The sequence below is a fragment of the Oncorhynchus masou genome, unplaced genomic scaffold (genome assembly GCF_036934945.1).
Source record: "Oncorhynchus masou masou isolate Uvic2021 unplaced genomic scaffold, UVic_Omas_1.1 unplaced_scaffold_2010, whole genome shotgun sequence".
Lineage (NCBI taxonomy): Eukaryota > Metazoa > Chordata > Actinopteri > Salmoniformes > Salmonidae > Oncorhynchus > Oncorhynchus masou.
In genome coordinates, this window is record NW_027016834.1 from 78,480 (window position 1) to 93,337 (window position 14,858).

At 39.2% G+C, this 14,858-nt stretch overlaps 2 protein-coding genes and 1 long non-coding RNA gene across 3 annotated transcripts; all 3 read left to right on the top strand.

Moving 5' to 3' along the window:
• Positions 1–1,283: 1,283 nt before the first annotated feature.
• Positions 1,284–11,357, top strand: LOC135539215 (uncharacterized). The gene is made up of 7 exons (XM_064965038.1): positions 1,284–1,373; positions 1,852–2,172; positions 2,440–2,524; positions 2,573–2,715; positions 3,263–3,364; positions 3,482–3,532; positions 10,422–11,357. Exons 2-6 carry the CDS (start codon positions 1,890–1,892, stop codon positions 3,511–3,513), a joined length of 645 nt encoding a protein of 214 aa, XP_064821110.1. The 5' UTR covers positions 1,284–1,373; positions 1,852–1,889; the 3' UTR covers positions 3,514–3,532; positions 10,422–11,357.
• Positions 11,358–12,570: 1,213 nt separating this feature from the next.
• On the top strand, positions 12,571–13,946 carry LOC135539216 (uncharacterized; the record flags this gene model as incomplete). The annotated part of the gene is made up of 3 exons (XM_064965039.1): positions 12,571–12,671; positions 13,149–13,469; positions 13,711–13,946. Coding segments are annotated over exons 1-3 (600 nt in total), but the record flags the coding sequence as incomplete, so codon positions are not given.
• A 2-nt stretch (positions 13,947–13,948) lies between these two features.
• On the top strand, positions 13,949–14,854 carry LOC135539214 (uncharacterized). The gene is made up of 3 exons (XR_010455579.1): positions 13,949–14,012; positions 14,559–14,660; positions 14,780–14,854. It is a non-coding gene; the product is annotated as an uncharacterized LOC135539214 (long non-coding RNA).
• Positions 14,855–14,858: the final 4 nt, after the last annotated feature.

The window sequence follows — 14,858 nt, forward strand, 5'->3', positions numbered from 1 at the left end:
GAGAAGCATTTCCCTCTAGCAATGTAAAAATGTCTTTGAATGTACATGACCCATCTGAATGTAAATATATATACATTTACATGTAGTATATTGTATTTAAAGTAGTGGAGTACTTTAAATACATTTTTGTTAAGTAATTTACACCACTGGACTTGAAAGGAACACCTTAATTACCTTGACTAACCGGTTCCCCGCACATTGACTGTTGCACATGTATATAGCCTCGCTTTTGTTATTTTACTGCTGCTCTTTTAATTATTTGTTACTTTAATTTCTTATTTTTACTTAACACGTATTTTTCTTAACTAAATTGTTGTTTAAGGGCTTGTAAGTCAGCATTTCACTGTAAGGTCTACACATGTAGTATTTGGCGCATCTGACAAATACAAATGGATTTGTTACACATGAAAACATGTTGTGAACCTGGTGTGACATTATTGAAACTGTGCTGACACCTAGTGACATTAAGAGGGACTACACCACACAAACACGCACACACACACACACTGTAACCTTAAAACAAATGGGATGCTTTACATACATTGTTCTTTTTTATTATACACTAATATATATATCCAATAAACAGACATTCAAAAGTCGGAATGTAATGTCGGAATGTAAAGCACAAACGACTGGAATGTTCCTCAAAAGTAGCTGTAGTGAGTCAAGCATCTTGAGGTTGCCTGAAATAGGTCAAAGCACATATTTTTAATTTTCAAATGTATTTAATCTTTATTTAACTGGTCAAGTTGAACTCAACAACATCGACACAGACACAAGTTACCTGCTATATTTGGGAAACAGGATTAAAACAGAGAACTTGGCAAAATACAATGTACGTTTCTGTAGTACGAGTCGGTTGGTTTATACAGTATCATAGGAAACATTTGACAACAAGCCACCTAGCTAATTAACATACTGGGGCGAGCGGCCATTAGTTACATTTCAACCATAGCGATAGCCTAATTGAGGCGCAACAGAGTTCACCGGCGAATGCGAATGCGGAACACCAGAAATAATAACTAAACCAAGGAATGAGAAATGGTGTAGCCTACCAAAATGAAGAGAGACATTTTCCCGAAATAAACGTGGTGAGTGAAAAACGCAATTACATAGCTCACCCCTACAGGGTATCTCATTTTACCGCCATACGACTTTATATGCGTTTTTTGTTATCAAAACTGAAATTTACGAAGTTTTTGGAACGCATTCCTATTGGAACGTTCCACAAATTAAACCCACCCAGTTCCACAAATTATACCCACCCACAAACAGACAGACAATGTATCTTTGAATTACACTTAATCTGAGTACCCTATTGAAATGGAAAATAATAAACTCCGTTCTCTGGATATTACTCTTGCTCGAAAGTGGTAAGTCTGTCTTGCCAAACTGTGAGTTAATTACAAAAGTAGGCTACTATCATGTTACATAACTGTTGTGTAAATTATGTGAATAGGCTATTATTACGAAAGTGCAGAAAGAAATGCTGTTATAAATTAGCTTTTTGGTCATGTTGTTTTTGTAAAAGAGAAAATGTGTTCTCTACTGGTTAAATAAAGGTAAAAATAGTGTTATTTCGTGTTAGAGAGTTAGAAATGTGAACGAGGCTACACCTAGGAGCCATAACTACAACTCAATGGAACACATTTTTTTTAAAATAAATAATACAAAGACAATACAAACAAAAAAGTAATTAGGTCACTGCGTACTGTAAAAGTATAAATTATTTAATCCTAGTCTATCATGTGCTTGGTTTGGATCTGGGATCGCCTACAGGATTTAGTCCTGTTAATGTCTTGTATTGATGTAGCTCCTGCCCTTAGCCAATGTTTTCTTTCTTATTTTCAGATCTGATTGATGCTGTAAATGTGTCGGGAAAAGAGGGAATGAAAGTAACTTTACCGACTGGACTTAATGACCTACCTAGTGGCACTATTATGGCATGGTCTTTCCCATTGAGTCGTTCAGATTCATTTGATAACATAGCGCTGCTGAATGCTGGTGTGATTACAACGGACTACAGTAGGAAGTTCAAAGACAGACTGAAGCTGGATACTCAGACTGGATCTCTGACCATCAGAAACCTCACCATCAGCGACTCTGGACTTTATAAAATACTTATCATCAATACACAGAGTTCATCTAAGATTGTAAATCTAACTGTCTATGGTGCGTGTCTGGCTTCTTGTTTTACTTCCCTTTTTTCGATTCTCCCATTTAATCTGTTACCCAGAGTTGTTTCAATGAAGATTTAAAAAAATACCTTTTGTATTTAGAGTTTGAAAAAGAAATAGCCCACTTCTTCATATTTGTTTAGGTCCCATTTATGACATCCTAGTTTTTACTGTAAACACATTAGTTTAAATCTCTGTTTGTCATTGAGTCACTGCTAAATCATTCTGCTATCCCAGCCTCAGTGTCTGCTCCTCACATCAGTCCCTCAAGTGGACAGTCCATTTGAAAGCATGAGCTGTTCCTTGGTGTGCACTGTGAAGAACGGGAGAGAGGTGATCTTGTCCTGGTACAGAGGAGGAGATTCTCAACCAGACCAGCAGCCCTGATCTTCTAGCCATCTCTCTCTCCCTCTGGAGTTAAACAAAAGAAATGTTGACACCTACAGCTGTGAGGCTTCCAACCCTGCTGACTCAAAACCAACTCCGCTCAACATTGAAACGCTCTGTCCTCAATTGTCCTCACGCTCCACCATCAAAGGTATGTCAACACTGCATATAGTATTGTTTTCCCATTTTGCGGGTCAGTAATGGGACCCCGTAATGGCAGACCACTAAATAGCAAGCTCTGTTTATAATGAGCTCACCAGAGATTTCATTGGGCAGAGCCAACCCCCAGATAGATTCTGCTCTTCGTTTCCTCTAATTCTAGGGGGAGATAAATACCAGCTGAAGCTCACTAACAACTTATTTTGTAGGATAGTAAGTTTAAAACTAACAAATTGTATTTTTAACATTAAAACCTTGTTGGCAGTTTTTACAAATCCCTCAACATGCGTATTATCATATTTTTTAACTTTTAACTTCTGTATTACAGCCAGCTGATTTCTGTATTTATTTTCCTATTATCCTTGTAGCCAACCTTATAATACCTCAATGTCATTCATCAGTATTGACTAAAGCACATGGCTTGGGTTTGAACAGCTGAATTTCATTTAGACAGGAAGAATATAGGCTTCAGGTGAATACAGGGCAAGGCCACATACAACATACAGTTGATTAAACACCCCCCATTTTACTCCTGACAGGGTCTGGTCGCAATCCTGTCCCAATCGCACTGGTTACATTGTTAGCATTTGGGATAATAAGTGGTGGTATATTCTGGGCAGTTAAAATAATAAAATGTGGAGGTAAGTACAATCTATGTTACAGTTCACATCATACAGAGCACCCAAGGGCAGCAAATACAGAACATACACTGTAGGTAATCATGTAATATTACGCCTTTTCCCTTTATTTCAATGCAGCCTGCAAGCAAAGAGAAGAAGAAGGATGCTGATGTGAACTTTCAGAGATCGGTAAGGTCTATGTTTATGGATGTGTGTATGTACTGTGTATATACTGCCGTCCCAAGCAAAAAGGCAGTAACTGCTCATAGAGTGGAACTGAGAAAGTCTTCAACGTTTTTTTAAATTGTCCAGCCAAATGAATTCCAGGGTATTCATTGAAGATGTACTGATCTGTTGCCTTACTATGAGTAAAAATTTTTATTCATGTTGACCCTGACCTTTGACATGACCTTTGACCCTTAAACGGCAGTTACTGACTTTTTCCTTCGCATGATATGTTATAAATTGCAGGGTAATACCAAAGCAAAGAGCAGTATCTGCCATTTTCATTTGTTAGTTTACTATACTTCTCATTTATGCTATTAACCCATGTAATCCCACATTTTTCCCATTCATGAAAATATCCGAATCATGTGTCATTATTAACCCTTTGAAATAATCGATCATAATTTGTTTAAATTTTCATGGAAAAGTAGGTGAAAAAGTGTGTTTTATAGTCGGTCACAAGGATAATGTGATGTGTATATACTGAATTAACATATTTCTCATATGCAGTCATGAAAATTCCTTATAACCCAGCCCAGTTATTAACACATGTAAAACTCTGTCACTGCCAGTCCCCAGCATTGCTACTAGAATGCCCCATTACATTCTAGTGTGACTATTTTACATATTAAAAACCCTTATGCAACACCGATACGAATACTGAGAGCAAAGACAAAAAAAACAACCATCATCGTATTTCAACATTGTTACTTTATTGTAACATACATTGTAACATTGTTACTTTAGTGCAACATGTATTGAAACATTAATATTGTAACATTTGAACTTGCAATATTCATTGTAACATTGTCATTGTGACATTTTAGTGCAACATTCACACAGGTAACATTTAGGATAGAGGTAGCCTGTGGAATATGCATTCAAGTAGAGACTTACACAGAACAAAATAATATATATATCATAGAGGTAGGCTTCAGAACCAAGTGCACAATTAGTTTGTGCATCACAATTTTGAACTACAATCAGTCAGACCTACTTTCATACCTCAATTGACCTTTCTTTCCAAAAACATTTCAGTCATTTTGATTGTCTTTTTCGTCAACTTTTCTTTTCTTCCTAGAGTCCGTTGTACTGCTTCTCCTCACCCTTCATTGACTTTTCTATTTTTCTTTTATTGGCTTTTTCATTCACTCTTATCTCCTTTTCTACTCTCCATGGTATATCCTGAAGCACCCATTGTGCAGTGACACTTTGCATTTCTCACATGCATAGGTAGTGCATTTTCACAATGACAACATCTGTGGAACCAGTGCATTGTGATAATTGTACAGTGAGAAGCTTTGTCATATCTTGCCTGATTTTCAACAGTAGCAGCAGTAGAGATCTCCTTCCGTGGCTCAGTGGTTTCGTGCCAAACTTTTACATAAGAGACTGTGCCACTATCCGTGAGAAGATCGATGGTCCCTCACATAACGTCTCTGTAAAAGAAATGGCTGTTTACGAGTGCACTGTTGAGACCATGCAAAGATTTTATTTTTTTATTTAACCTTTATTTAACCAAAGATGAGCCACCACCACTTCTTAGACCTGATGGAAATATGGTATCTTGAAACCTGTAGGTCGTGAAGTTCAACACCACCAATGTGCTCATTGTATCGGTTGATGCATTTTGGTTGTGGGACTTTGTCAAAGGCATGTCGCTCCTTGTTCCATCTCTTGACAGAGTTCTCACTGTATTTCTCCTCCATGTTTGTTGCCACTGTGACAATGTTAGTCTTTCTAACGGACCAGCAACTTGTCTAATTGGGTCAGAACCTCAGAGGTTCCCAGAGTAACTTCATGAAGTCCTTCTGTGGCTTGAATGGGACATCAAACAGATGATTTTGCCTCATCGATCCAGAGCTCCCATATCCTCTTTTTGTCATTTCATCGAGGAGTGCAAGCGAAGGGAAGATGTTGTCATGAAGAAACTTGCAACCTTGAGGCACCTGAGATTGCTCTGCAAGACCGAGAACGATACTGGGTCCCTGACCCAACCCAGTCTCAGGGAGGAGAGTGTGGGATCCACCGTATGGCTCCATGTGATACGTGTACCACTGGATGAGGCAAGGCTCCATAGCTTGCAACCAAAACGGATTGGTTTACCTCTAATGGATTGCTTACATCCATGCCGGCCATAGTATCAGATCATGCTCTCATCCACTGACAGCCATTCCTGAAATGGCATGACTTTGTATGACTGATTGAGCTCAGAGAAGATGGGCCTAACCTTAAAAAATGGGTCGTCAGTGATCTTTGTGTTGTCAACCACATGAACCGAGGCCATTATTTCATCAAAGTGATTTCTCCGCATTGCATCTGAAATGCTTTCATTGTGTACATTACTGTCAAGTGACCAGTACATGTGTCTTCTTGGAACAGAGCTGTACCCAGATGTGATAAGGATCCCATAGAATGTAAGGAGCTCATCCATACTCAGATACAGTTGCTTGTCCTTGGTCTGGGTGGAGTAGAGATTGTACATTTCAATGGTGATCTCTCTTAGGGTGGGTGGATACATTAGTAAGAAACATCCATTGGGTTGGGGCAGCTTTGTTTTACACATTCTGCAGCATTTGGGCTGTATACTATGTGTTTTGGAATCACAGCGGTGGCAGGCCTCTTCGATCGTTTGAACACTCAATCCTTATTTTTGACCACCTGCAGCTTTTCCCTTGGTTCTTCTGACTGGACCCTCTGGCGAGTAGAGGCTGTTGGCTCTTCATTATCAACGGTGGAGGGGGGGTTGGGGAGGGAGGGTAGTGGATGGGGGAGGAGGGGTTGTGAGGGGTAGGTCATCATTACTGGTAACGTTGTTCCTGTCATGATCTGATGGCATAGGTTCAGCATATGCATTCAACAGCCTGGCTGGCATAGTCCATATCTGACCCATCGCTATCACAATCAATGAGGACAGCATCTTTCTCATTTTGAGGGATAACTGCAATGTTGCATGCTTTGTCTGGGCGGTCACCTAGATCCATCATATCCAGAACTTGACTCAAAGTGAAACTAAAAGAAAGAACAGAGTAGAAAGTTAGGTAGAACAATAACTATGTATGTGTATAAGTATGTGCACACCTGGATGCACTGTGTTATCCCTCCGGTCACTATTGTTGCCGTCAACATGTTTACTCATTCTATGACCACACTGAACAAAGTTGAGTAATTGCAAATGCATATATCAATACTAGACATCTTAAAGATGATGTGTACCAAAAATCTTTGTCCTAACTAACCTTTTGTTTGGGGGCTTTGATGCAGCCATCCTCTTCTCATTGTGCAACCAGGAAGTAAACATCTCTGGTCATGTGACAATTTAACCTAAACATGTGACACTGCACATATTTCATTGAGACACTTTATTGTCTCAATATTTGCTAGAAATGCATTGATATGTTTGTAACATTTTTAGAGCCTTATAACCAGAACGTTTTTTACGGTCACTATTGTGACTGGTGGGATTAAATAGGTTAATACAAGTGCAGTGTAATTACTGACAGTGTAACAGAGTTGAAACTGCATCCTTTGTGTGTCTTCCACTAAGATACCAGTTGCATTTACATAAAGATGTAGGTTCTGCATTAGTCACACACTGTGTTTGACAAGTAGCCCATGTCTTGTTATAAGAATACATGTGAAAAGCAGCACTGAAATTGTTTGAATTACATGAAATGATTACCTGTCTTGTAATATATGATGGAACATGATCGAATTATGATGTAGGGCAATACAAATTATAAAAAATGACCATGAGATTGCTGATAAAAACATTTTATTTATATTTTTTCAAATGACACTTTTGAATGAATAAATAACAGCTTTACATTTTAAACATATTTACATGTTCATATTCACAAGAGGACCCAATTTACATTTAGCTACAATTGATAAAATGCTGAATAGATACATTTCATTTTTAAGTAAAACTTCTTCAGTGCTCTTTCATTATCACTCCTCATCCTCAGCAAAATCATTCCAGAACTGCCTTTTGATTTGCAGGCATCAGAGGACACAGCTTGGTGATTATGTCCATCGTCTTGGACTCTTCTATCCCTCTATCCTGTGTACATAGTGTCGAGGGTGTCTCTAGAGTGACTTTCTTCATGATGAAGTCAAGCTCTGTGAAGTCCTTTTCTTCATGGGAGACTTTGTAGAAGAGGATCCCGGATCCACACCTCAACTGGATCTCAGCCATCTCTGCCAGCGTTGGTGCTGCTGCCTTCTTCAGCTTAACGATGGAATTGCCAGCTTTCCATGCCAGGATGTTTTCCCTTTTCATTTTGACCACCTCCATCTTGCCTGCATTGGAAGTGGCGACCGCATGGAGGAAGTCCCTGAAGTCGTACAGCACACCTCCAGGTCGCGCTTTCATTTCCTGTTCCATGCCATGGTGGAAACTGTCTGCACTCATGAAGGTGTGTCCTGGCTCGAAGAACTTTTGAGGGTGATGTCCTCCATCAAAGTCTGAGTCAGCATTGACAACACTCACCAGTGATGTTAGGAGGCACCAGTTTTTGTTTTGAGAAGTGCAGTTATCCACCCAATACACTGCATACTTGACATCTCTCTCACTCTCCAGTGCTGTTACATAAGATGAAGTAATCTCCTCTGACTTCCGACCAGCTGTTCCTTCATGCCATACCACTGAGATTGTTTTTTCTTCTTTTGAGACTTCTTTCCAATGGTGGCGAATGTCTCGTGATAAGTAATGATTCTTCTTGTGAACAATGCTGTTTTCACACCTGGCATGCGAGGGAGCATGATGATTTTTTGCATATCAATGCTCCTCACAGACCAGTCCTCAGGCCAATCTTTCTGTGCATCAGCCTGGAAATGGATTCTGCTCTGCCCTGCAGACTTCTTATGTTCCTCATATTTTCTACATTGCATGCAGTCGGGGTTGGTGATGGTGAATTCAGGTGCTGCATGGCTGTTGTCTTGGCAGGCTTGGGTTTCCATGGCCTCATTCTCCCTGTGCTCCATCTTCAGATGATGACCCTGCACCAAACAGAGCTCGCACTCCTCTCCGAGCTTTACAAAGCTGATGTTCCTTCCTTTACCGCCCTTGCCAGCTGCGGTTATGAAACCTATCGCATCTCTGTTTTTCTCCTTGTAGTCATTATGCATGAACCGAATATTGTCGTCACAAGGGAGGTAGAAGCGATGTGGGGCATGCTCTTGTCTGTCGTGGGCTGATTTGGGATGGAAGGACGCAATGTGTTGCAGGATTGGATTCATGTTCAATTTGCTCGCTGAAGCTTTCTCTCCCCTCTGATCCTTTGTGGAATCAGTTTGGTGGTGATTGACTTGCCCATCATTGTGACAATCAACCTGTCATTTTTGGGGTGGTAGCCCAATGTTGTCAGGAAAAGCACTTTGCACACCTGTTGTGAAGAACCGATCTGGATTGGAAGATGGTACAGAAACGACCTGCTGCGTCGACTGTCAGCACCAACAGTGGCATTTTTCTTAGACTGCTGTGCCATCATGTGGAAAATCCATGTCCTCTTCTCCTTATACTTCATCTCCCAATACTTTTCCCATATTTCCTTTCGTCTAACCTCTGAAATATTCTGAGTACATTCCCTCTTGCATTTGGGACCACATGGCTTACCCATTGGTGGAATCTTGGATTTCTTGTTTGATAGGTGTTCTGAGTTGTGTCCACGCACTCAGCTGCCACTTGTGCTGGAACATCCAACTCTGAAGGTGGATGATAATCTTCATCATCATCTTCATTGGCAATTGATTTCTCTTCCGATAGACTGATGTCTAAGGAGTCAGAGACCACCCACTGGTTCTCTATTTCTTCAAATAGTGTTGACACTGACTTCAGTTAAAGGGGGTAGATCAGAAATCTTTGTTGGAATGTGGCCCTCAAACTCAACTGAAATAAATAGAGCAAATAATCAGGGACATGCATCCTAATGATTCTAATCTGTCATGGATGATAATAATTAATACTGACATTTTCTGGTGTGCAAACGTGTGATCATAATCCTTTTCAGTTATTCTATAATCTAGGATATAATCAATGTTGAGTTTATCTTGTGCAAACATGATCATAATCATTTTCACTGTAACTCAATTAATCTATTAATTTCATACCTGCTCCCCAAAAGGCTCTTACATTTTCATATTCATTTACAAATACAAAAAAAATTGCATGGATGAACATTGACAGGAATGCAACCTAGTATTGACGTGGTTGTACTGTCCGAATACACACTCACATGGCAAATTTGATCCGCAGAGATACTAATCATCTAGGCCACATGGATTGGTGGAAATCATGTAAAACAGTATTTTCCAAATTCATGTAATGATGGCAATGAAGCAGACACATTGAGCACACGTTTGGCATGTCAAAGCTTGTTGTACTAATTACATACAGTGGGGCAAAAAAGTATTTAGTCAGCCACCAATTGTGCAAGTTCTCCCACTTAAAAGATGAGAGGCCTGTAATTTTCATCATAGGTACACTTCAACTATGACAGACAAAATGAGAAAAAAAGTCCAGAAAATCACATTGTAGGATTATTAATGAATTTATTTGCAAATTATGGTGGAAAATAAGTATTTGACCAAATGAGCAATTAATGCCTTTTGCTTAGGAGGGCAGTATATGTGCATGCATTTTATGCTACTTGGTTTTCTATGCAACTTCTGTATCTGTGAAACACACACACACACACATATAGTATGGAAGTGGTAACTTGTTGTTGGCTTGTATAACATACTAGCCAATGTGAAAATACAGAATACACAAGAACAAGCACAGGGTGCACAATTTTGGACCTTATTGAATTACAGGCTTCTGTTTCTATTTGTTTATGTGCTGGCTTCACAGGTTGGGGATACACTGGTATCTGGCACCGGAGGAGTCTGTTCAACAGAGGAATCTGTTTTGTACGCTGATGTCAGAATCTTACCCTCTGTTCAGATAGGACTGGATTCAATCACTCCTCTCTCAAAGCTGTGACCTTGGCGTGGTTTAGAGGCTTGTGTGTCTCAATGACCCCGAGAGCTACGCCGGAGGGGGCTTGGGCCCCTGGTAGGTTTAGCCATGCCGGATTGGTCTCCGGTGAGGGGCCAGACCAATGAGAGCATTGGTCCTACATGTTTCACGTTGGCATGATGCTATACGTAGGCAACCATACCACTATGTCAATGGTACATGCTGTGTGTATGTCTTTACTGTAATTTTAAATGTGCATTTTTCATGGTGTTGAACCTAACTTTGCAAGAAATGTGCTTGATAAAAATGCTATATTATTATTGTTATTTAGGTCAGAACATTTGTCTGAAAACCAGGATTAGTAGCATTTAAACATGCAAATGAGTTAAATCATGGCACCACATCCACTCCCTGAAACTTTTTACCATATATTTGCAAAATGCTTGTAACCAACTGGCCAAACCTGCTAATCTCATGGGCATGTTTAAACTTGTAGAGTTTCCACAGTCATAGACTTTCTTCTCTGCTACCGCACTTCAGGCGGGAACCGAAGCGCCAAGTCTAGGACCAAAAGGCTCCTGAACAGTTTCTACCCCCCAAGCCATAAGACTGCTGAACAATTAATCAAATGGCCACCGGACCATTACATTGTACAAGTACAGATACAAAAAAACTGACTTAACCTTAAGTAGTACTTTCAAGTGTTTTTACATCAAGGAAACTGTATGGAGTAAAAAGTACATTTTCTTTAGGAATGTAGTGGAGTCCCAAGGCCAGGAGTTGAGAAGCATTTCCCTCTAGCAATGTAAAAATGTCTTTGAATGTACATGACCCATCTGAATGTATATATATATATACATTTACATGTAGTATATTGTATTTAAAGTAGTGGAGTACTTTAAATACATTTTTGTTAAGTAATTTACACCACTGGACTTGAAAGGAACACCTTAATTACCTTGACTAACCGGTTCCCCGCATTACCTGACTGTTGCACATGTATATAGCCTCGCTTTTGTTATTTTACTGCTGCTCTTTTAATTATTTGTTACTTTAATTTCTTATTTTTACTTAACACGTATTTTTCTTAACTAAATTGTTGTTTAAGGGCTTGTAAGTCAGCATTTCACTGTAAGGTCTACACATGTAGTATTTGGCGCATCTGACAAATACAAATGGATTTGTTACACATGAAAACATGTTGTGAACCTGGTGTGACATTATTGAAACTGTGCTGACACCTAGTGACATTAAGAGGGACTACACCACACACACACACACTGTAACCTTAAAACAAATGGGATGCTTTACATACATTGTTCTTTTTTATTAGACACTAATATATATATCCAATAAACAGACATTCAAAAGTCGGAATGTAATGTCGGAATGTAAAGCACAAACGACTGGAATGTTCCTCAAAAGTAGCTGTAGTGAGTCAAGCATCTTGAGGTTGCCTGAAATAGGTCAAAGCACATATTTTTAATTTTCAAATTTATTTAATCTTTATTTAACTGGTCAAGTTGAACTCAACAACATCGACACAGACACAAGTTACCTGCTATATTTGGGAAACAGGATTAAAACAGAGAACTTGGCAAAATACAACGTACGTTTCTGTAGTACGAGTCGGTTGGTTTATACAGTATCATAGGAAACAATTGACAACAAGCCACCTAGCTAATTAACATACTGGGGCGAGCGGCCATTAGTTACATTTCAACCATAGCGATAGCCTAATTGAGGCGCAACAGAGTTCACCGGCGAATGCGGAACACCAGAAATAATAACTAAACCAAGGAATGAGAAATGGTGGAGCCTACCAAAATGAAGAGAGACATTTTCCCGAAATAAACGTGGTGAGTGAAAAACGCAATTACATAGCTCACCCCCTACAGGGTATCTCATTTTACCGCTATACGACTTTATATGCGTTTTTTGTTATCAAAACTGAAATTTACGAAGTTTTTGGAACGCATTCCTATTGGAACGTTCCACAAATTAAACCCACCCCGTTCCACAAATTATACCCACCCACAAACAGACAGACAATGTATCTTTGAATTACACTTAATCTGAGTACCCTATTGAAATGGAAAATGATAAACTCCGTTCTCTGGATATTACTCTTGCTCGAAAGTGGTAAGTCTGTCTTGCCAAACTGTGAGTTAATTACAAAAGTAGGCTACTATCATGTTACATAATTGTTGTGTAAATTATGTGAATAGGCTATTATTAGGAAAGTGCAGAAAGAAATGCTGTTATAAATTAGCTTTTTGGTCATGTTGTTTTTGTAAAAGAGAAAATGTGTTCTCTACTGGTTAAATAAAGGTAAAAATAGTGTTATTTCATGTTAGAGAGTTAGAAATGTGAACGAGGCTACACCTAGGAGCCATAACTACAACTCAATGGAACACATTTTTTTAAATAAATAATACAAAGACAATACAAACAAAAAAAGTAAGTAGGTCACTGCGTACTGTAAAAGTATACATTATTTAATCCTAGTCTATCATGTGCTTGGCTTTGATCCGGGATCGCCTACAGGATTTAGTCCTGTTAATGTCTTGTATTGATGTAGCTCCTGCCCTTAGCCAATGTTTTCTTTCTTATTTTCAGATCTGATTGATGCTGTAAATGTGTTGGGAAAAGAGGGAATGAAAGTAACTTTACCGACTGGACTTAATGACCTACCTAGTGGCACTATTATGGCATGGTCTTTCCCATTGAGTCGTTCAGATTCATTTGATAACATAGCGCTGCTGAATGCTGGTGTGATTACAACGGACTACAGTAGGAAGTTCAAAGACAGACTGAAGCTGGATACTCAGACTGGATCTCTCACCATCAGAAACCTCACCATCAACGACTCTGGACTTTATAAAATACTTATCATCAATACACAGAGTTCATCTAAGATTGTAAATCTAACTGTCTATGGTGCGTGTCTGGCTTCTTGTTTTACTTCACTTTTTTCAATTCTCCCATTTAGTCTGTTACCCAGAGTTGTTTCAATGAAGAACAAAAAAATACCTTTTTGTATTTAGAGTTTGAAAAAGAAATAGCCCACTTCTTCATATATGTTTAGGTCTCATTTATGATATCTTAGTTTTACTGTAAACACATTAGTTTAAATCTCTGTTTGTCATTGAGTCACTGCTAAATCATTCTGCTATCCCAGCCTCAGTGTCTGCTCCTCACATCAGTCACTCAGTGGACAGTCCATTTGAAAGCATGAGCTGTTCCTTGGTGTGCACTGTGAAGAACGGGAGAGAGGTGATCTTGTCCTGGTACAGAGGAGGGGAGATTCTCAACCAGACCAGCAGCCCTGATCTTCTAGCCAATCTCTCTCTCCCTCTGGAGTTAAACAAAAGAAATGTTGACACCTACAGCTGTGAGGCTTCCAACCCTGCTGACTCAAACCAACTCCGCTCAACATTGAAACGCTCTGCCCTCAATTGTCCTCACGCTCTGCTCTCAAAGGTATGTCAAAACTGCATATGGTATTGTTTCCCCATTTTGTGGGTCAGTAATGGACCCTGTAATGGCAGACCACTAAATAGCAAGCTCATTTATAATGAGCTCACCAGAGATTTCATTGGACAGAGCCAACCCCCAGATAGATTCTGCTCTTCGTTTCCTCTAATTCTAGGGGGAGATAAATACCAGCTGAAGCTCACTAACAACTTATTTTGTAGGATAGTAAGTTTAAAACTAACAAATTGTATTTTTAACATTAAAACCTGTGGGCAGTTTTTACAAAAATCCCTCAACATGCGTATTATCATATTTTTTAACTTTTAACTTCTGTATTACAGCCAGCTGATTTCTGTATTTATTTTCCTATGAGCCGTGTAGCCAACCTTATAATACCTCAATGTCATTCATCAGTATTGACTAAAGCACATGGCTTGGGTTTGAACAGCTGAATTTCATTTAGACAGGAAGAATATAGGCTTCAGGTGAATACAGGGCAAGGCCACATACAACATACAGTTGATTAAACACCCCCCATTTTACTCCTGACAGGGTCTGGTCGCAATCCTGTCCCAATCGCACTGGTTACATTGTTAGCATTTGGGATAATAAGTGGTGGTATATTCTGGGCAGTTAAAATAATAAAATGTGGAGGTAAGTACAATCTGTGTTACAGTTCACATCATACAGAGCACCCTGAAGGCAACAAATACAGAACATACACTGTAGGTAATCATGTAATATTATGCCTTTTTCCCTTTATTTCAATGCAGCCTGCAAGCAAAGAGAAGAAGAAGGATGATGATAATGTGAACTTTCAGAGATCGGTAAGGTCAGTGTTTATGGATGTGT